Below are 23,597 nucleotides of genomic sequence, written 5' to 3'. Positions count from 1 at the left end.
CCTCTTGCCCAGCACAAACACTCATCCCGAGACATGCATATGACTCGTTGCACTCTGTCTCCTCAGGTTAGGGCCTCACACTCGACGCAAATCTCTCTCTGGCCAAAGGAACAGCGGGGGTCTCGGGGCTTTCTGGGAAAGATGAAAAAGGACTCTGGCAACATGCAGTCTCTCACATATTAAGATTATTTTCAGCTTGAGTGGGGGGCTGCTCATCATCTCTAAAAGATAGCAATTACAAAGATATTAAGAGCCAATGGAAGCAGCTTGTCACAGCCACTCAGGGAGAACTTTAGGAAGTATTCAGGGTCAGGTCGGGGGTTTGGACCCCTATTTTTTTAGATCTTGGTTCACACACTCTGACCAGGCTTTCACACTGAGAAAGAAAGACAACAGTGCCACTGAAAACACACACACAGCATGCCTGCTAAGAGGTCTAAAAGCTGTGGACACTGGAGAACGTAATATTCAACAGAGCACATTTTCATATTTTTTTAAAGAATGAAGCAACATATTAGCTAAGTGACGCAACAAAGACCCAAGAACAGATTTAAAGGGTTGTTGATGATAGAAAACATGCACAATATCAGGGTTGTCACATTTTGTTAAAGTCATTTTATTGTTTGGGTTTCAAACAGCTGAAATTAGTCAACCATACAGTAAGCTAACTCCTTATCAAGAAGGGATTATAATATCTCATTAAAATCTATAACACATGTTGGCATGTGTTGTCACTGCATTTTCAAAACGATGCTTAAAAATTCATTCCACGTGTCCGAGATGAAACGATGTTATTCATTTTTTCGTTGTGGACTTTTACCACAGCAAAACAAGCCCCCACCCACGTCCTTCTGAAACCGCCACAGAAACACACGCAAACAGCAGGACACGCATATTCAGCAGACACACCTTGGACAAGTAGCAGCAGGCTCAGATAGAACGTCTCATTACTGAGGCCCACAGAGGGTGCTAATGGGAATTTTTTCTTAGCACTACCCAATGTTGGCTTATTACCTTAAACCACTACAGCCCACACACATTCTTGGATCTTAATAATGGACAGAGCTACAAGATGAGTACTATCAGCTTGTGAAAAGAAAAAATAGATTTGTGACCTACTTACTTAGTTGTCAAGTATTTTAAAGAGATACAAGTAAGTGTACACAATAATACCATAGTAAAGTACTTATACACTAGGATTATATTAATATTTTCCAAAACTTCCAATGTATTTTGCAGAAAATATTTGATAAACCAGTTGTTGCAATTGCAACTAAAAAGTATTGCCAGTATGTCCATAACAAATTGACCTTATTCAAATTGAGCAGCACAGATTTCCAATTCAATTTACCGGTAGGTCTGGAACTTAACCAGGGCATCTTTACAGAGAAATATGCTTTGATGATAAACATCTGCCCTAGTATTTAATGTTTTGTTGGGTTTTTCTTCCTGCATTAACTCCTATTTAGCTCTGTACACAGTCACATTAACTCTAAACAATTTCTCTTGACGTGGTGGTGAGAAACATTCCCACAGCATGATGCTGTCACTAGCATGTTTCACAGTTGTTGGGTTTTCATGTTTTTTTCTTTTTGACTCTTTTCCATAAAGACCAAGATTTTTAAGGCATTACCTCCAATTGTTCTGCCGACGGATTCTGCCAAATCAAATATAAATCTCTGTAGCTCCTTTAGAACTACAATTGATATTCAGGCTGCTTCTCTGACCAAAGCTCCCATTTACCAGCCTTGTCTATACAGATGGACAGCCATGTTTTGGTAGGTTTAAAAATATACCAAAGTCTTTCCATTTTTGCAAGATGGATTGAAAAGCACTTTTTAGGGGTATTGGAATAGATCGGGTAAATACAAGTCCAGACCACGTCTTTTTTTATTAAAGCACGTTGAAAATAATGTAGCCTATAATTTTGCCCTTATGTAGCTAAGTAAAATACTTAAGCTTAAAAATATTTAGATTTTTTTTCAGCAATTTTATTTAAAAAAAAAACATTATAAGAAGTGTTTTTAGTTCAAGATCAAAATATACTAAAATTACTCATCCAATAACCGCACGAGGCAATCAGTCAGCTGCGTTTAACCGCGAGATTTGAGGTACAAGCTAACAAGGGAATTAGTGTCAGACAGCTGTTAGCTTCTTTTTAGTTGGTTATAAAGAAACATAATGAGTGCTTTTGAAGCACAGTTATTTTCTGAAATCGACAAGCTTCGTGTTCAGCTGTTGAACAATATCGACATTATAGCAGAGAACCAACGTGGTGTGGAGGAAATCAGTCAGTAAGTTCGCTTTTATTTCTGTTCCTGAAGGTCAGTGATCGATGTTAGCGTTAGCCAGCTGGCTTATTTATTTTTTCTTTTCATTTTACTCAAAGAAGAGGAGCGATGCTTCATAATGATTTTTACTATAGTGAAAGTTAAAAGTAAGGTCTCCTAAAATTGCTCCTAGAGGTTTTTCCTTTTTTCTTTTAAGTTTCTCAAGTAATGTAACTACCGTAGTCACTACCCATACCTGGCTGTCACAAACAAGGAAACCATGTGGGCATCATAACAATGTAAGCAAGTCTCAAATTAGTATGAAAGTATGAAAATATGAGAGCAATTACTTGCAGAACTAACTTAACGATTTCGCTCTGCATTAAATCACATTGATGCAGGGCACACTGTGCTTTTTTAGTGCTCTTTTGCTTCTGTTCATTTTGTCAACGGCACAGATTGGTTGCCATTTATTTTCTACATACAAATATTTATTTCAGTTAAACAAAAATAACAACTATGAATAATTAAACAAAACAAATAAGCTTGTGAAATTCGAAAAATAAGTTAACAGACGAGGTATGGCCACAATGTCCAGTAAGTAAATGTAGGATGAGGGAGTAGCTATGTTTAGACCTGAAGTGTGACATGATAAACATTAGTACATTAGTACATTACAGAAACGTGCAACATGGCTGCTGGATGGATCAGCTGGTAGAACACACTCCATATGCAGAGGCTGTAGTCCTCGAACCAGTTGTCTGTAATAAAATTACTTTTTGTCTCAGATTATTACTGTGTTAAGATGTTTGTGTAAGTGTCGCTATTTTCCTTGCATAATTTTAGATGTGTTTGTCAAAGATCAATGGATATTTTTATTAACTGCTTTTATTTTGTTTAATCCAGGGATGGAATTTTAACTCAAATTGAAGGTGTAATCCTGGGAATAATGACCAGTCTGTCAAGAGATGAAGTACCTATCCTGGTACTGCCCAACAGATCCAGTTGGGCCAATATCAGGTAAACCTGATTTGAACCCGTGATTATTCAAACCTTTTTTGTTTCTGGCACATTCCAGTCAGTGGCCTCACAGATATGCAGATTATAGTTCGTGAACAGCTTTTTTAAAATTGTGTGATTAAGTGAAGCTTATAGAATTTACATTAATGTGATTGCATATTCAGGTGTTTTAAGTATTTTTACTGATTATTTTATGTTATTTTGTTTCTAAGTTCTGACCTAGCCTTTCTCCTTGCAATGAAATAAGTTCTTGGCTGCATATCCACCAGCTTTGTAGAAGATTATTGATGAAGTGAGCAACACTTGGAACTTGCAAACCAAGGTTTTAAAAAGTTACAGTTTTTTCTGCTTGTGTAGAACACAGAGTAACACAGCACTGTCCATTTTGCATGACAGCTGTCTGAATAAATGCTTCTATGTTGGTGTCTCACTTTCTAGAAAGATGAATACACATACTTACAAAAAATATTAAGGAAAATATTATTATACCTTTAATAATCAAAATGCTACAGTATTTTAACTGCCTAAAAAGAACTCTAGAAAGAATTTTTAGAATTCTTTTTAGAATTACGCATGCAAACCCGTAAAGAGCTTTAAAATGACTGGGTTGTGGTGATCTCATGTTATGAACAAAGACTCACTGTCAGTCTTCTTTGGATCAAAACTTGTCACTTTTGAAATTTGTTCATTGTAAAAAGCTGAAAACAAAGTCAGGAGGGAGAGGTAAACTGGAATCTTCTCACAGGTGGCTCTAAAAATAAACATGCAGAATAGAGTAAATGGATTTTAATTACTTTTTTTTGTTTTGTTCGTTCCAAAGTTTTGACAGTGCTGTCGGGCTTCAGATGAGTTCAGAGCATTCTGTCACCTCCATTCGGAGCGACTGTCCTTCATCTGTTACTAAATTTGGTGAGAAAATACCCACACTTCTTCCACATCAGCTTCAAATTGAACTCTCCCGCTTGTTTTTAGTCAAAAGTTATTTCCAGCTGTGTGGTTCTTCATGTGGCTTTAATTTGTATTCATTATAAACATATGAATAAACTGCACAGACGGCAGTAAAAGTCAGACTTAGTTTTAGGTGACAAATTGGCAGAGACAGAACATGTTGAAAGAGGCTTTTAAGGATCAGTTCACATGGAAAAAAGCAGATTATTTTCTGGGTCTCTTTTCTCCTCCTGTCTTGTAAAACGAGAAAAGAATTGATGATTGTGAGTAAAATATAAATAACAAAACATGTCTTTCTTTCTCTGTTCAAAGCACAAATTCTGAAGATTCTTTCCGTCATCTACAGGCTGGTGCAGAGCAACTCTTATGCTACGAAAAGGTCATTTGTCGTCAGTGAATTTCCCAAAAGCCAAATAAAAAAAGAGTTCTTTACATTCCTCCATTAGTGGTTTTACAAAGAAAAGGCGGCATTTCTTTAATGTGCTCACTTTGAAGTTTTCTTCCACAGAGACATATATTACAACAACATACAGCTGTTTGCGTCACAGAGAACTGTGGATAGTATAATAGATGACATCTCCTGCATGCTGAAGGTTCCTCGCAGATCACTACATGTGGTAAGTGTGCATATTCATTTCAGTCTGACAGATGGTTTACATAATTCAGTGACTGCTTGGCAGAAAATGCAAACCTCTTATATTAAAAGCTTGTAGCAGAATTCTTTTGGATATTAGCTAAAATCTAACATATGAAATCTTTTAGAATAGTGCCATATTTCATTTTTGCTCCACTTCATAGTTCAGGAAACACCTGTGAAGTAAATAATGGTTTTACTGATCAAACAAAGATAGAATTGATGTGGAGTTCAAAAAGTCAGTACTGTAAAAAGGCATGTATAGTCATATGTCACATTGTATGTGTAATGTTGGTCTGCAGTTGGCCACATCCAAGGGCTTCATTTCTGGTGATCTGTGTTATTTGGAGGAGGATGGAACAAGAGTTGACTGCCACCCCAGCTCAGCAGTAAGTTTCCCAAAATATAAAACGCACTTCCTCTAATATCAACTCTTCCTGGACATACAACAGATCTGATGCTTCATATGGGTTGAATATTTAGCGATTTTGCCTCGTTATAGCCACAAACTTCAAAAAATATTAGGGTTTTTCATGATAGCCCAACACAGTTTTTATTTACCCCCTGAGACAACACTTTGTAGAACCACATTTCTACAAAGTGTACATAGCCTCAGTTTTTTTTTTTGGTATATCTCCACTAGCTTTGTACACCTAGAGACTAATATTTAGGGGCATTTTCTTGGCACAGATTCTCACTTTGAATTAGATCCAGACTTTGATTGAGCCGTTTAAATGCACAAATTTACTTTGATCTAAAGTACTGCATCAGTCAGACTGTATGTCGAGGGTTGGTGTCCTCCTGGGAGGCGAACCTCTGCCCCAGTTTGAAGACTTTTGCACCCTTTAACATATTTGTTTCAGCATTGCCTTTTATTTAACTCATCTTTCCATCAACTCTGACACGCTATCCCAGTTAAACAATTACATTTGTTATCTTCACTTCAACTACCAAGTAGTACATGACATGCTAGTAATGATCCATCCATCTATTCAATTTAAAATTTTGCTTTCAGAAACAACATAGTATGTTGGACTTATTACAGCATCTGAATAATAACCTGCAACAGGGATTAAATTAACTCCATATATATGTACAGATGTTAAGCGTTGGCCATGTTTATTTGTTTTGTTCCGCAGTACTGGTTTCTGTTATGCATGAAGAGAAATAATGAGGAAAACAACCTAATAACCTATTAGAAGCTTAGTTTAAACATTCTGCTCTCCATGGTTACATTTTCCATTACAGCGAAGAGCAAAGTGCAAATAGGGTCATGATGTGCAATAACTAAAATGAATTAGTGATACTAGACAGACATACATGCTTGAACAATCTCTTGAACTTCTTTCTCTGTCAGCACATTTTCAGACACAGTTAAAGGACTCTTATTAACTCCATGTGTCAAATGTAAAAAAAAAAAAATTCTCATTAAAAGTATTTATGATTGTTTACTTTGTACAAAATGCTCTTTTTAAATGTTTTCCCACATCATACAGCTCTATTTAAGTAAGGTAATTAGCCAGCTTCTGTGTTGCTATTTTATGCCTCATTGGCACTTTTTCCAGCACATTGCTGTCACCAGCTCACCATATGGTCTTGTACTGTTGACAGGAACATTCTGAGTGCATGTCTCAGTACTACACACTATCCAAAATTTGCTATACAGCTCCATGATGTGTCAACATCTCCACATGGATCCTTTTTGGTGACTCAAACTGAGTTAATTAGACATTGCCCTTTGTTACCCAGTATTTGTAGCCCTGTATTTGTTTTGGTTGTTTTTTTTCAGGCTGTTTCCATTTCCTCAAACATCGGTGGAATTAGAAGTATCCTTTAAAAGCAAGCTCAGTCTTAAGTGTACTTTCTTAAGTCTTTTTTGTTATTGGACAAAATGTGTCCTTATTATTAAAGTCTTAATTATTGTCAGATATTGTGTCATCAGCCAAATTTATCATGATTGTAGAGAAGGATGCAACATTCCAGAGGCTGCTAGATGATGACCTCTGCACAAAGCTTTCTCCTTGCATCCTAATCACAGTTTGTACTTTAAAAAAAAAAAAAAAACATGTACCCTTTTTTAATGTAACTCTAGTCGCAATAAATTTTATACTGATTTTGTGAGTTAGGGTAAAGGTGTGCCAGATGTGAACAGCAGACTGATGGTGAGAAAGCTGTGGGATACGTTACACATTCCCATCTTCGCCCTGGTGGATGCTGACCCTCATGGTACAGATGAGTTATCTGAATGCAGATCAGCTTAACTCTCACGCATGCTTTGCGTAGCTCACCACATCTATCAGGATGGCTCTCCTTTCATCTCTTGACACACACAGCTGGGTAGCATGTCTTGCTAAGTCAGCACATATTAGCATCTATACAGAACAGTACTTTGCAAAAATATCCATACCTCCATTGTATTTTATTGTGATTTTATGTGGTAGACCAACACAAGGTTGTGCATAATTGGAACGTGCAAGGAAAATGACCCTGGGTTTTCTTTTTTTTTACTATTAAAAGTGTGAAAAGTTTGGAATACAGTCGTGTTCATCACCTGTGAATCAGTAGTTTGTGCCTGCACCTTTCACTGTACCTACAGCTGCAGATCTTTCAGGGGTCTTCAGTTCCAGCTTTGCACATTTAAATAGTAAAAAAAAAAAACTAAGGTTGTAGGGTTAAGGTCATTGTCAAGCTGAAGAACCTCTGCTCCATGTCAACAGGTTTTCTTCAGTACTCTTCTGTATTTAGCTACATAGGTCTGGAGAGAGACTCATCAGGGCTAACCTTCTAGGTTGAGGAGAAGGACAGCTCACATCTTTGCAGACCTCACACATTGTGGACACAAACTATTTAGACACTTACCTTCAGCTACAAAACATTGTTTTCAAAAACCAGCCATCACAGAGACAGTTTCCTTCCATTTCATTCTGACCAACTTCCACGTCTGGTGGGAAAACAAGCTTCCTCACAGCATGATTTCCCAGCATGTTTCACCATGGAGATGGGCTGTTCACAGTGAAGTGGTGAAGCATACCACTTTTCTTCTATTGTAATTTGTTAAATATAAGCAGCACATACAGTACAGACCGAAAGTTTGGACACAACTGTGTGTCCAAACTTTTGGGTCTGTTCTGTATTTTTTTTCACTTCACAGTCATGTGTTAGTGTTTGTTGCACAAAATCTTGATAAAATACATTTAAGTTTGTCAGTGTAACTTGAACATTTAGAGAACTACAGATATTTTTGCAAAGCACTGTGCTTAGATTGGCTATTAGTACCTCTTCCCTTGGAAACTCTTGATACTTTCAACCTTGTTCTAGTTGCATGGCCAGACACACATGTAATGTTTTATTCTGGTCAAAGTTCTGTTTCACATCTCGGAGGATAATTCCTCTGGTATGTCGGTGTCTGTCTCTCTCTGAATGTTTTCAGGCATTGAGATCATGTGTATCTACAAGTATGGATCAGTGGTAAGTGCTGTGTTATTTCTATACTCTGCAATGCTCCATTCAGTGTCTTATAAAGGACAAACTCAAGTCTCAGAATGTTTACAGTAGCTGTGTGTGGAGTGATCATTTTTAGGAAGTAGATTAACTGCATTTTCATTGGTTATGTTTGTGTATCCATCCCTGTTTTATTTGTAAATCATTCTCGAACATAAAACCACATTGAATATGTGTGCATTGTGGAGATTGTGTGTAATTGAGTGGTGTTTTTCCACAGTCGATGTCATTTGAGGCCCACAGTCTGACCGTCCCAAGCGTTATGTGGCTTGGCCTTCTCCCTTCTGACCTGCAGAGGTTTGGAATCACAATTTGCTACTTCCTATTTCCTCCTCCTGCCTCCAATTGGAATTATATTCAGAGGACATTTAAATTGTTTGTTTTGGTTTCAGTTGCTGTTTACCTCTTTTTTTCCCCTCAAGGGACTGCACTTGAGACTATATGGCATTTTAAGTATACATCAGTTTCAACAAATTTAGGGGAAAAAAAGCTTTTTGAGATGCATTTAATTGTAGTCTGCGTCTTTTTCTTGTTTCCTTTCACTGACCTAATTTCTTATTTTGTGCCTTACAAATGCAGAAATGTTTGGCAGAAGAAATGGTTATAGGTGATTACTCCATTCAGTAATGTGAAATTAAAATTACTTGCCTTAGATTAAGGGTTCCTGAGGATTCCCTGATTCCTCTTACCAAGACAGATGAAAACAAGCTCAACAGTCTGCTGAAGAGGCCATACTTAACCAGCCAACCAAACTGGTGCAAAGAGGTGAGTGAAAATAAAGTGCTGGAGAAGAGAAAAACAAACTTTTTTTTTCCTTTTAAGTTATTTAGCCTCGCATTAAATTAGGTGTATTGGTAAAAAATTTAACTTGGCATGTGTTTGCAATAAACAAATCAAATAAGGCAATTTGAAGAGCTCAGCACATTCAAATTGCTGAGCTAAACTAAATACAATTAGTTGTATTTTGCTCAGTTACAACTAATTTTGTAAGTGAGCCAACTGCTGTGTAAAGGTTGTCAGTTCAATAAAATTTGCCTCCTTTTTTAAATTAAAGGAAAGCGTTTTAATGGCTATACGGCCATCCAACACATCCCTCTTCTCTTAAAGGGTGAGTTGGTAAATTTTGAGGTGTGCTTGGGATCACTGTCCTGCTGGTAGATCCAATGAAGGCCAAACTTCAACTCTCACACTGACACTAGGTGACTCCAAATGCTTTTTGATAGCTTATTAAATCCATGTATTTCCCCAAGCTACAGGCTTTACTTCTAATATTGGTTAATTTCTTTAAGCCTTGGTGGTTTTCACCAGGTGTGTCTTAGACCAGAACTCATGTACAAATGGTGAAATGAAGAATTCTGTTCAGGTTGTTGAATAATTCAAGGACTGCTTTGGTAAAATTTGTTTGGTTTAAGTTTTGAATCTAGATTTAAAATAACACTAAATATGTGTTTATATTGTTTACTTATGCAGTTCTTTTGTACTTTGTTTATTGCAAACACCAGCTTTTTTGTTTTACTAATATGCCTAATTTTCATTAGAGATATTCTTGAACAAACAAAATCTGGTCTACATAATTACTTTTGTTTACACATCTAAATAATACTGTAGAACAAGTTCATCAAAAAATAAAATAAACAGATTTGATATGTTTGGAAGCTGGTGCAAGAAATCTCACTGTTTTTTTAAAAGGACAAAGTCCTTACAGAGTTTTGAGGTTTCCTTATGTGACACATTACAGAAGAATGTGTGTGAGAGGATAAAAATTAAACATGTTTGTACAGCTTCCTCTTCCATACCTCTTTAAAGTTGTTTGCTTGCCTGTTGTAGATTGAGCTGATGCAGCAGAGTAAAGTTAAGGCTGAGCTGCAGTCCTTGTCCTCCATAGCTCCGGACTTCCTCACCAACATCTATCTGCCTAATAAGCTTCGATATGGTGGCTGGGTATGAACACTGGTTCTACTTAGAGGAATAGATGGTACTGGTACTGTAAAGTCATTTTCAAATAGGTTCTGTATCTGTTCTGCTGTATCTTATTGAATAGATTAGAAAATTATTTAAGGTCATTGTGTTTGCAGCGTTTAAATGTGCCTACTACTGCATGTGTGTTTTTAGTATGATTTGTATCATTTGTGATGTGCTTTAATAAAACAATATTCTCTTAATGCATAGGAAATTTATGGATATTGTCTGTGTATCATCTGATAAGTTTTCATTGTGGACTGTGTATTCATATATTCAGTGACAAAATAGAAAATCCATTTGTTTTAATAAATAGCACCTGTAATCCCTTGCACATTTTTTCTTGTAAAAAGGTAAATAAATCAACCTGCTATATGTAAGCATATTTTATTTTCAGAACTGACGTGTGACTTTTGCAAAGCACAATAGCTCCACCTACTGGCACTTCTTAAAATGTCGTTGATTAAATTCAAAAATCAATTTGACGAGGTTCGTCACTATTATGTTCCTGGTTTAAAACTCAAAAGCAGGAATCTGCTTGTTTCCAGTGTTCTTGTAAAATATTAGCAAACACCCTTTTACATTGTGGAAACATTTAGTAAAAATAGCTCCTCCAGTTGACACCTTGAAACATTTTGTCAAGCCAATTCAGAGAATGGAAAAAAACCCAAAAAACTAATATGATATTCGTTTCAAATAGCCACCTGTATTCCCTTTGCTATGGCAAAAAACTAAAATGAAGGATCTTACTAGACGCATCACCGCCCCCTGGCGGTAGTCAAGGTGAGATTGCATGACTTCTTTCGCAATATAACATCGTACCTGTAATGTTTCCAGCAGGGGATTTTCATCGGAAATGAGAACTGATTCAGCCCAACTAGAACTGCCAGGTAAGTCAGTTCCAGAAGAAATTATAGAATGTTGTCAGGGTAGTTTATACTGAACAACAGACGGAATCAGTGTCCTGTTTATATATTCTTAAAAGCTTTAGCATACACAGTTTTTAGTATGCAGGAATTGGAAGTGTTGCATTTAAAATAACATTTTGCTTATTCCAATTTAATTCCATCTCGTAATCTATAATAGAAACATCTCCTTTTCTGTCAGCCTACTTTCATATAAGGGACACCCACAAAAAAAACCCTGGAGGGGAGAAAATAGTAATTGGAACATTATTCAAAGGTTAATTTATTACTATAACTAAAAAAGGAAAATTCATTTATAGATACATTACACAAAGAGTGATGTATTATAAAGAGTTAATTAGAAAAAAATATGCCCTGAATAAAATCTTTTCCGTTTTATTTTTGTCAAAGTACTTTGCAAAAGTAACCATACCGTTGGAACTTTTCAGTACTTTTTTCTCATTACAGCTACTGACATCAACGTATTTTCCTGGGATATGAAGTGAAAGAGAGATACAAAATGGCAGATAATTATGACATGGAAGGAAAAAAATTTATGATTTATTTTTTCATAAAAAATTGAAGAAGTGAGCGATGCATTTGCATTCAGCCCCATTACTCTCATACCCCTAAATAACAACTATTGCCTCAAAATGCTTTAAGAAATCACCTAATTAGCATAGAATTTATTTTAATCTCAGTATTAATGTAATTGTTTTACACAGCCTCATGTGGTTTGTTAGATTACATTAGATCAGGTATAAAGTTATAGAGATGTTCAAAGCAGGGGGACAATATAAAATAGCATCACATGCTTTCAAGATCCCATGGAAAACTGTTCTCACTGAATACCTAGTTACACTTGTTATGTGATCAACAAAGTTTTACTGGCTGTACTTAAATCTGAATCTGTCAATATGGGTTAGGTTGTACTGGGATGAAGTGGATTGACTTAATTAGATGCTTCAGTTAGCAGTGAATTCAGCCAGTGCTTTGAATTTGCCTTTGTTGTAAATTGGCATAATAAAAATGAAATGAACTGAACTCAGCTGAATTGATCTGAATTGACCTAAAGGTAGTTATTTATGGTGCCACTGTTCTCTGCCCTGTTGCAGCAACTGTTTCTTTATTGTCAAGACTTAGTATAATCCTTCCTTGTTACTAATAGTGTTTCCTTTATTATAAAATATTGCGCAATCTGATTTCTTGTTTGTAAAAGAATTAGGTGTTTCAATAACTTCATACTAATGATGTGATGCAATAATAGTGTTCCACTAAGATTGCATTGTGTTACTTTGTTGAGAAATATCACACGCTCACATGATCTGAAACCAACAATAACATGAAACCGTAGCACATTTAACTAACCAGGTTATTAGTTTTGTATGCTCTACTTTATTGCATATCTAAACTGATTTAGATTTACAATAAAGTTCTCCTGATAGGTAGATTATATCTAATATTTTATGACGTTTAGAATGACCAGTGCAGAATTGCTTCTGTTTCTAAAAAAAAAAAAAAAAAAAAAAAAAACGTAAGCGAAAGAAAGATTAAACTGATGTTTGTTTTTTTTTTTTTGTTTTTTTTAGCTTGAATTGTAAAAACAAACTTCATTCATGAATTGCAATAGGTGGCATGCAAGGCCTCACCACGTGGGGGCGTAGTAGGCCTCCTGTTCCTGCAGATGTGTGGCTCTCATATTAGACGCCTCCTTCCTGAGCTGATGACTCATAACTAGTGCAGCAGCTTTTTTTCCCCATGAACCACGAGAGAGTATGAGGATATTATGTTTCACATCCAGATAATGTGGAGGATCACTGGTTTTATTAAACTGCACTAAACACACATTCGTGTAGCTCAAAGCCTGTGTCAGTGTAACTGGCATGCTTAATCAGATATGGGTAATTAAAGATAATAAAAACAATAAAGCAGAGATATTTTCCTGCTGGTAATCATTTGATCCGTAGTTTATTTAAGAGTTCTGTGAGTGATCGCCACGTTTGCTCGAAAATTGCCTTGATATCACTCCTGCATGCATACGAATATCATGAATGAAGCCGATGTTTGTCTCCATCTGTTTCAGCTTGGAATTTATCCCGCAGAACATCTGCACATGCCCACCGTTTCCGCATCCGCCACACACGCATAATAGCCCTGAAAGCAGCACTTGACCTGAAAAACCCTCCGACTCCCTGAAGCAAGGATGGTTTTGATCCTCTCCACTCTGGGAGAATCGCCTTAAATTCACCTTTAAAGCAAAATTTGTGGTAAAAACAGGAATGAAAGTGGAGCATACATATTGTTTTATAAAACGGGGGGTTTAATCAAAAACTCAAGTTGTACTCTACGTGCATTCAGATACGTTGATGTTGGATCAGTTGCAGATCGCATTTGTGGGTTTTGATCACTACAAGAGTTGCAGGCAGGAGCGAATCCTTGTACGTCTCCTGACCTCTGTCACACTTCATTTCCCTCCATTTCTATGTGCATGCTGGCTTCACGGCTTCTTATCTCGGCAAGTTTTGTAGAGGATTCGTCTGAAGCTGCAAATCATGTGGGCATGTTGGAGGTTGCATGTTGGAAACAGGTGCAGACATGGTGATGCAGTGTAGCGTGGCGATAATATTATGTTGGTTGCTGCGTAATCAGGTAATGCTTGAGAGGGCCTGTGGGTGAGTGAATGTGTTTGCAGGTTTTAGCTCCATTCCTCTCTGTGTTAATCCTGATGCCATGCACATCTGTGACACCGCCCCCCTCACCACCTCTCCTGCTGCCGACCCCACTCACGTGTGCTCACAGATCTGCTGCATGGCTGGATTCCCACTGCAAGCATCTCGCTGCCGCTTTTCCCCCCTCTCTCTCTCTCTCTCTCTCGCCAGACTCTCTATTCATAATTCTCCTACATCATTGTACGCATTAGTAATAAACCATACAGAGATGCTCAGGAGGAATATGCCCTTGTGAAAGAGGCAAATGTATAATTTTAATTATGTGATTTAAGTCCTCAATTTTCTTTGCAAAGCTTAAGGCTGAGGTCTGTTTTAGGAAAGTGTCTTATCTTGTAATGTCATTTTGTTCATAGGTGACATCATTCTTCCACTGAGGGCATAACCAGTTAAGTGCACTCTGACTTCTAAACAGTTTAGATTCATTTGGATTCTGACCAATTGTACTCTAGATTTGGGCTTGTGAATTCAATGTCAAACCTGGATTGCAAAAACTATCAAATCTTGATGTGTGCTAAAAACCATGGACTAAATCATAGAATATGAGTTGAGGGTCATAGATAAAGTGTAGGCAAAACTAAAAGACCTAAAACCTTCTATCTTTGCTCATCTTACACCACTAACTACATAACTGTTTGTTAGATTTCTTGCAACAACAAGCATCTAGTGGCACACAACTAGAAGAGACTAAATAGTCACAAGAGATGTGGAACCCCTAAAATTCCAAACTATTCCAGACTCAAATTCCTATTTGAGTTTTATTTGAATTTCTCAGCAGGTGTTATAAGATTATGGATGCTTTAAAACAAAATATGCGTCTTGTCTGTTTTAATGTCTTATCATTTGCATGTTCTAAAATTCATGAAACAAGATAAGGCTGATTTTAATGTGTTTTAAGCATGTTGACTGACTTTGATTATCTGTGGTTAAAAATCTGTAAAATTGAAACATGTCATACCTGGACTGAATTGTGCTACACTTGAAGCATATTTTTTATACCACATATTTAGCAAACTTTCATACCTTTTTCAGAATTAGTTTTGAAAAACAGCCGTTTCAGTTTCAGCACTTACTTGGGAATTTGAACCAGAGTCAGTTTAAGACTCACTGCTCTAGTTTAAAACGTATTTAAAAAACAATGTAAGAAAATCAGTTTATTTAGTAGTTTATTCTTTTATCTTGTGGCTGGGCTTTTAGAGCTTAATTTGATGCAAATTCAACAGCTGGTTGATATTTATTAATGATTATTTCATAAATAATCATTTATGAAATGATTATTTCATAAATAATCATTGATAAATGCTCATTTACCAAATAATAATTTAATAAATTAATTAATTTAAGTTATTTTAACTGAAAACAGAACAACTGAGTTCTGTCTTTCAGAACCTAATTGATAGCCAGAGGATCCAGAAAGTTATCTGAGGTGAGGGAGTGTGAGGTTAGTTTAGTTTGAGAGAACTAACCTAACCTAATATGGTCACCAGGACCATATTAGGACCTGGCGATATTTTACTGATTTCCAGGGAGGATGAAGTAGGACAGACAGGTAAGAGTATGAAGAGTATGAAGAGAGATAAAGATCAGTGGTGGGCTTTCTTTGACTGAAGTTTCCAGTATGTATACCTATAAATACACTTTGTGTATGTGTGTGAAAGCACCAGCAGACCCTTTTGCTGAAGCGGTGATGAAGAAAATTCTAAATAGACCAGGGGAATGCTGGTGTAACATAAAAAACTGTGAGAATGCATTTCCATATCCATTGAATGTTTCACTTTGAAAACTGTGACCTCAAACTCCAACATGCTCCCATTTAGTGATAACTGGAATAAAAAATATTTATTTGCACTTGTAACGTTTTGTAGTTCAACAAATCTCTCACACATACAGTACAATCCAACTGATACACTGTTTATAAGTAGAAATCATATTATTACATTGTATTTCTGGTTTTATTTAATCTATTAACTGAGCATGCCCATTGACAAAACCCACTGATTTTCAAACTTTGTACTGGAACAGTGTTAGCCTGAGAACAACCACCAGCGATACGTACTACAGCTGACTACCATAACAGGTGCATCTCACCTGCAGAACAATAGAACAATAGAATGTCTTTAAAGTTTTATTGTAGTTATTAAAATTTGGATGATTGTAGCTTATAGCTAATGGACATATTAAGTAGTCAGAAAATTACATAAGGTCCATAAAAAATGTCCTTGAAAATGCAGACACCTTTTGCATGAATGACTGCATCAGTGTTTGAGTTGTTGAGTAATTTTAATAGCCCTGCCACTCCTGAGAATGTTCTGTTTCTCCATTTGTTGATAGTTGTGGTTGACTGGAGCCCTAGCGACTTAAAAATAGCTCTATAACTCTACCCAGGCTAATAAATGACAAATACTTTGTTTCTTAAATTTCTTTTGCATGATGTTTTGGTTTGTGAGTCCTACTTCCTGTTGTCAGGCAGGTTGTTTACCGATTTCTTTGATATGCCTGATAAAATACAACTTAGCTGTAGTTAATCACAAATAATTGATTTTGGCTAAATATTTTAATTACACACTTTTTTTGTGTCTGTGTGTGTGTGACGAAAAAGGCAAAAATAGCTCAGAATAAATCTTGCAAAGGATAATTATTTTTTTCATAGCACTGTTTATGAGTTTTACTTATGAAAGTGAACTTTTCCATGATATTGTTAGTTACTAGGATCCATCCGTGGGGAATAAAACAAAGTATTGGCTAGTGAAAACAGTTTCTCCCTAATAAAAGAATCTCAAACAGATTTCATTCAGACATTCCAGACTTTGTGATAATTCTGCTATGACTTTAAATTGTATGAGCAAACTCCTCCCCTCGACTCGCTTTTCTGTCATCTGAAAAAAAAAAAAAAGTAAAGAGAAAAAAACTCGCATGCATCGGAATGATAAAAACGACAATGTGCTCGCTGAACCCTGGTACGGTGTGGAGCAGCTGAAGTTGATTAGGACTTTTCTGGCAATAAAAGACTGACTTAAAGTGGAAGTAGAAGTGTTTAGAAACTCCTCGACTCGCTGGGACAGCTCTCACTTACTGACTGATGGAAAGAGAGAGGAGGAAAAAGGGGAAATCTTTTCGCTCAAGCAGAAGCGCCATGCACTGGCGGAGCAACATTTGACGCTTCATTTTCCTTCTTCGTATTGTTTTGGGCGCAATGACGGACTAAACAAAGTATTCGCGTGCTTGCGTGTAGCATGAGACTGAGTGCGATATGTCTAACGCGAGGCCGAGTAAGAGCGTGGAATGGCTGCAACTGGAGTTGGAGACCGGAGGCACTTCTCTGCTCCTGCTGGACTGCCGCTCTCACGAGCTGTATGAATCATCCCACATAGAGACCGCCATAAACCTGGCCATGACGGGGCTCATGCTGCGGAGGTTCAAGAAGGGCAACATCCCGATCCAGACCGTCATCCCCAAACACGAGGACAAGGAGAAGTTCGTGAGGCGGTGCAAGACGGACACGGTGGTCCTGTATGACGAGAGTTCCGCGGACTGGCAGGACAGCGGCTCCCCGGCCACCGTGCTGTTCCTTCTTCTTAACAAACTGCGAGAAGACGGCTGTAAAGCGTACTTTCTTGAAGGTAACATTTTTTTAATGTCAGTATAAACATAGAAACGATTAAATTATTCGTTAAGGACATGTGTTTTGGATGGATTGACCAGTGCAGTTTGACACTTAGCGCTGTAACAGTAAACTAGACCGGAAAAAATAAAATCATTTAAAATGTTTCCCATTTGGACGGTTGTTCTTCTTTTTTTTTTCGTTCGTTAAAATATATGTACATCTCTGTGATTGTTATGTTGTAGAAACTAACTTGTGAGCTCATCCTGTGTCGTGTGGTTGCAGTTTGAAAGCTGCTCAAAAGTTTGTGTCACTTCTGAGATTCTCAATTAAAATTCCAAAATGGCTGCAGCATGTTTTGCTCCAGCAGGAACAGACATGTATTTCATGAATGGCCCGTCTCGGGGGTCTTACACTTCAGGATACCAAAAGTAAATATGCTTTTTTGCTTTTACTGTTTCGATAAGTATAGTCTGGTTTCAGGTATTGTCATATCTAAATCAGAGAAAAGCAGGATGTTTTTTTTTTTTTTTTGAGTGTGTGTTGCTGCACACCTTTGGTCAGCTAGCTGAAAGAAGGTAAACCTACCTGTTTATGGTAGGTTTTACACTTAAACTTCTATCTGATTGTGACATAAAGTAGATGTGCCCCCTCTCATTTATTTATTCACACCACCGCTCAGCTGGTTGAAATAAGGTTATTGCACTTTTCTTTTGCTTACAAGAAAGAAAAAAAATGGCTTATTAGAATTATCTCTGGGGGAAAAAAAACGATTGATATGGTGTGGAAACTATATCTATCAAAATAACAATAAATGTTATAGAGGAGATTATTCGAGCTTTAATAATCTGTAGTAATACATTCGTAGCTGTGTTATATTATTGTATCTGCTGTAGAAATAAATGCTACTTTTCTGTTTTTAAATAAAGTAGTCAAATCACCTCTTCTGTTTTTGATAGACATATTAATAAACAAATAACTTGAATTTATTTTAATATGTAAACATGAGGCATTTCAGTGCTGATATCTCTTTTCCATTTCGGTTTTGAAAGATTATAATTTTATGATCTAAGGACTAAAAATACTAACCCAAGTCATATTGTAATCGTTATCTGTTTTTGACTGATAAAAGTCAATTGCATTTGAACATTTAAGTAAGTTGAAGTATTTAGTTTTACTACATAGTTTGATATGCAGAAATAGATCATTTCCAATAAAGAAGAAATTCTGAAATTCCAATTTCTGACTGTTTCACTGGCTCATCGTGAGCTAAAATAAATCTTTTTAGATATAATTTAACAGTGTTTGTATTTCACTTCAGGTGGTTTTGTGAAGTTCCACACAGAGTATCCAGAACACTGCGAGACCCTCCTGGACAGCTCCTGTCCGAGCTCTTCTCCCCCGATGCCCGTCCTAGGTTTCGGAGGTCTCCGGATCAGCTCGGACTGTTCAGACGGCGAATCTGATCGAGAACCCAGCAGCGCGACGGAATCGGAGGAGAGTCCCGTCCCCAGCAATCAGCCAGACTTTCCCGTCCAAATCCTACCTTACCTCTACCTGGGCTGTGCCAAAGACTCCAGCAACTTAGATGTGCTGGGCCAGTACAACATCACGTACATCCTGAACGTCACATCTAATCTGCCCAATGTGTTTGAGCACAAGAGCCACTTCAGATACAAGAAGATCCCTATTTCGGATCACTGGAGTCAAAACTTGTCCCAGTTCTTTCCAGAAGCTATATCATTTATTGGTAATTATTACGTTTTACTGTCGATTTTAAATTCATTTTACTTTGTAAGTCTAACTGGTTTTGACATTATTTTGGTGGTGATTTTAGACTAAAGAGTGAACGGTAGAGATGGACAAGTAAATTGGACCATAGTTAGATGGATAGCTCAGATAATAGAAAATTAATGTAATTTTTTTTCTCATTTACTTTAATGCATTTTCTTTACATGGTAAAAAAAAGAAAACTTTTAAATATTTAAAACTATTATCTTTTTTAAGAAAGTCAGCGTACTTATTTTTTTAAGGTATACGTTACAGTCCTTAAAATAAAAACAGTCTTTTGGTCATAATGAAACATGAACATGAACAATGAAACATGAACATGAAAGAAAACTGGAAATTGGTATCAGAAAACATAAGTATGATCAGTTTATTTAATTTTTCTTAGTTTTTCACTTATTTCCATGTAAATTTAGTTGAAGGTATAATAAGAAACTTTATTAATAGTTTGATTACATTACAACACCCTAAATTTATTTGACATATTTTTGTTGTTTTATGGCAGTGCTACAGCGCTGCGTTTCAGTTTTGCTTTTGGTTTGGTGTTTCTCACCATGACTACACCTGAAACCACAACTATTCACTTGTTTGGTGGTTGTTGTGTTGTCACGGGTGGGACTCTCAGTAGGTTCAAACACTGAATGAGGAAGGAAGTGATGCTTCCTCTCCATGGGGTTGGGTTAGATTCTGGCTTTGCAAGCTGACAACTGTCTTCTCACAGCGGGCCTGAGCTAGATTTGCACTGTTAAAGGAGCACTCATAATACTGCTAGAATGGTGTTGTTTGTTTACACATTCCTGACCTGGATTTTTCCCTCTCTGCTGCAGATGAGGCTCGATCCAAACGCTGTGGCATCCTTGTCCACTGCCTGGCCGGCATCAGTCGCTCAGTCACAGTCACCGTGGCCTACCTGATGCAGAGGCTCAACCTGTCTCTAAACGACGCCTATGACTTTGTGAAGAGGAAGAAGTCCAACATCTCACCAAACTTCAACTTCATGGGACAGCTCTTAGACTTTGAGAGGATGCTGAGGCAGCACACACCCTGCGACAACCGCTCTACAAGCGAAGAGCAGCTTTTCTTCACCACACCAACCAATCACAATGTGTTTCAGCTGGAGTCGACATGAGGAGCAGGAACAGTTTTTTTATGCTGTTGTTGTTTCCTGTGGTGGTTTTCTGAGCTTGTCAGATGCCTGACTTGCTGACACTGGTGGTAAGTCAGCAATAGTGTTCAACAACTTCACAACAAGCCTCATTGATCTGTTAAATCAACAGAATGCATAAGCTCCTGTCTCAGTGCCTTAATATCTTAACAAAAGAAGCAATCTAACGTTCCACCACATTTGTATTAATGAATGGCCATGTACAGTCATTATAGATGGACTTTTCATAATATTTCTTTTTAAGACTTTAAATGTGTTTGGACTGTTGTTTGTTGTACTTTCCTAGTTTGTTTATGAATAGGCATGGGCTGGTATGAGATTTTCAGTGTGATTGAGTAAAAATACAACGGTTTTACAGCATCATTGTAAAATTTTAATCAAAAATGCTTAACATGAGGCAATTCTTTTTATATAACAGAGAAAAGCAAAAATCTATTCCTACTGTAGCTGAAATATTACGTATAATAAAAGTATTATACATTATGCACAATGTATAATATTAAAACCCACAAATAACAAATAAATGGAATAACATTTTTATATGAAATGTTACCATAAACAGCTACAGTGTCAAAAATATGACAAAATATCTGTATTATGTGTGTTTTATTATTGGTATGTTCCACAAGTGGTAAAACAACATAATGTTTAGGCTGGTTTCCAATTCAAGAGTGTAGTAAAGGGTTTCTCTGCCAATTCACTTTATGTTATCATCTGTAAGCCATTGAAACATCTTGTCTGGGTTCAACTGTTTTACATTAACAACTGTTTCTATCAGATTGTTTTTCAATTTAAAAAAAGCTCGAAATTCCAGTTTGGTGTTTAAACCAGACATGGTTTAAAAAGGACAAGTCCATTTTAATCCAAATTCAATTTAAAATCTTGTTTTTAACAGCTAAAAGGTCCTACCCAGTTAAGAAATTTCCCTTTTTAATTTTTTTTTTTAATTAATGTGTATTTATCTATATTTATTAGTAATTAAAAAACCATAGAGATCAAGTCTCACAAAAATTGAAGTTGTGATGTGGCCAAACAGAGATTGATGCTTTTTAACTATAAATAAATAAAGTTGTATATTTTTTTTTTAGAAATCAAGATGTTAACTTTAAGGTAATACAAAGAATGATAACTAAGCAGTCTGGGAACTCAAAATGTTTTCATAGTCAGCTCAAGGCTGACCCAGTTACAAGAACTTGTGCAAAAATAACTTTCTTCTTGCTGTAACACTGGAATTTAAAGAAGCTTCTCTTAGACTGTTGATTAGTTTGGCTAACTGTGCTGTTGGAACCAGCAATCAGCACCTAACAGATATGCAGCCTAACAAAAGCAGCTGTGTTAATAAGAGTTTGCAGAACCCTTCTTTAACTCTCAAATATTTTTAAACAGTTTTCTTTTGTTGTAAGTGAAGGAAAAGTTAGGAACCTTCTTCCAGCCAGCTAACCCACCAGAGTGCAGCAACAGGTTGGGAAGGGTGCAGCACTACCCTCTGCTTCGAATAATCAGAACTGGCTTCTAATTAACTAACGACAGAATGGTGTGAAATTTAAGGGGGCTTTGAACTGCAAATGTCAAAAAGTGTGGTATAGCTTGATACCGGCCCATGTCTACTTGTGAATAATGCCTCGATAAAAGATTTGTGGCCAATCCGAATGTTTTCTGGGGTCCAATATCAGATGTGTAGTTATTTTAGCTGAGGGGAAAAAGCTACCATATGGAGGCAGCTACAGCTTTCCTGCTGCTTGAGTCTTCACAGAAGACTTTTCTAGCATCTGGCAAACAATATATTAAAACTGAACTGTTAGTTACCATGTTGAGGTGTAATGAAAGACTGGCTTTCCTCACAGTTAAAAAGGAGCAGCTATGTAAGTAAGAAGGGTACACACAACTGGAAACCCACCTTATTTTGTGTTTTCCTCTGACACTTTTCAGCCTGCAGCTACGTCTTCTCATAGGAGTTTCCGTGTGTAAATAGCTTTAATCTCCCTCTCTGTTTCTCTTTCTTTCTTTTCGTCATATCTTGTATTTGAACAGGTGAATAAATTTAATGCGTGAAAGGAAATGAGAGGAAGCGAGATTGAGATTCTTACCTCAACAAAGAGACATTTTTCAGGGATTTTTATACAAGTGGGTTGCGCGTCATCTTGGCCTCTTAAAACGCACCCAACGGCTGTTTTGTTTCATATGTTTGTAACAATGTACATAAACCGTGGTTGTTACGGGAGACATTTTCTGTAAATCATGAAGGATGTGGAAGTGACCCTTGTTGGAACTCTTATGTATAGCATATATTGAGCTAAAAGGCATTCTGTACACGTTTTTACAGCAAATATATTGTATATTTTTACTTGAAAATAGCTTCTTTGCCTTTTTTTTAATCTAAGCTTTTAGTCGCTAATAGAACAAAACAAAGTGGTGGCATTGTTGAGTCATAACCAGAGAGAGCCGTCTGAGACATTGCAAGCTGTCCAGGCTCAGAGATGTAGTTGTGGTCAAATGTCTTTTTTTTGTACTTTCTCTGGCTTCCTGTCTCCACTGAGGTCTGACAAAAAGGCAAGTCACAAGGCCAGATCTGTCAACAGCACATCGCCGACACGCCCGCCAGCCATCAATCAAACTCCACTTAAAGAAAAGAGGAAGATGATACAGCAGTTATTCTGACAGCTCTCCTCTGCAGAAAACACTTAAGAGTTTTCTCGTCTGCCGTTGTGACTGCATTGCAGATTGTGGTTTCGGGTTCAACTGACAAAAGTGCAATATCCTGTCCTCTTTTACAAGAAAGAACAAATGACGTATTCGCACACATGCTGCCGTTTAAACAGCAATTGAAAGTGATAATAAATTAGGCGTGCTTTTCTCGACAAGACTAAATTTCGAACGAGGTTTTGTGTTACGTTGTACATGAAAACACTCAGTGGCCACTTTATTAGGTACACTTTGTAAAGTTCCAAAGAAAGATCATGAGGGGGAAGAAAATTTAGGTGACGTTATTACAATAGGCTCGTCTGTGTGTCTCAGAAGCCAATGAGCTTCTTAGACTTTCACACACAACCTTCCGGTTTATGGAGAATGTTCTTAGACCT

The 23,597-nt window shown here is 36.9% G+C and overlaps 2 protein-coding genes across 2 annotated transcripts; both read left to right on the top strand.

Moving 5' to 3' along the window:
- Positions 1 to 2,074: 2,074 nt before the first annotated feature.
- On the top strand, positions 2,075 to 10,657 carry spo11 (SPO11 initiator of meiotic double stranded breaks). Its single transcript, XM_044120467.1, has 13 exons — positions 2,075 to 2,294; positions 3,177 to 3,290; positions 4,111 to 4,199; positions 4,551 to 4,617; positions 4,747 to 4,855; positions 5,175 to 5,261; positions 6,662 to 6,698; positions 6,800 to 6,909; positions 6,999 to 7,098; positions 8,303 to 8,340; positions 8,594 to 8,670; positions 9,027 to 9,138; positions 10,201 to 10,657. Exons 1-13 carry the CDS (start codon positions 2,182 to 2,184, stop codon positions 10,318 to 10,320), a joined length of 1,173 nt encoding a protein of 390 aa, XP_043976402.1. The 5' UTR covers positions 2,075 to 2,181; the 3' UTR covers positions 10,321 to 10,657.
- A 6,203-nt stretch (positions 10,658 to 16,860) lies between these two features.
- On the top strand, positions 16,861 to 22,869 carry LOC122830244 (dual specificity protein phosphatase 7-like). Its single transcript, XM_044115460.1, has 3 exons — positions 16,861 to 17,583; positions 18,886 to 19,314; positions 20,180 to 22,869. The coding sequence occupies exons 1-3, from the start codon at positions 17,214 to 17,216 to the stop codon at positions 20,479 to 20,481; spliced, it is 1,101 nt and encodes a 366-aa protein (XP_043971395.1). The 5' UTR covers positions 16,861 to 17,213; the 3' UTR covers positions 20,482 to 22,869.
- Positions 22,870 to 23,597: the final 728 nt, after the last annotated feature.

This window comes from Gambusia affinis, linkage group LG01 (assembly GCF_019740435.1).
Source record: "Gambusia affinis linkage group LG01, SWU_Gaff_1.0, whole genome shotgun sequence".
Lineage (NCBI taxonomy): Eukaryota > Metazoa > Chordata > Actinopteri > Cyprinodontiformes > Poeciliidae > Gambusia > Gambusia affinis.
The sequence above is the reverse complement of the archived record's forward strand: the minus strand, read 5'-3'. Positions and strand labels throughout refer to the sequence as shown.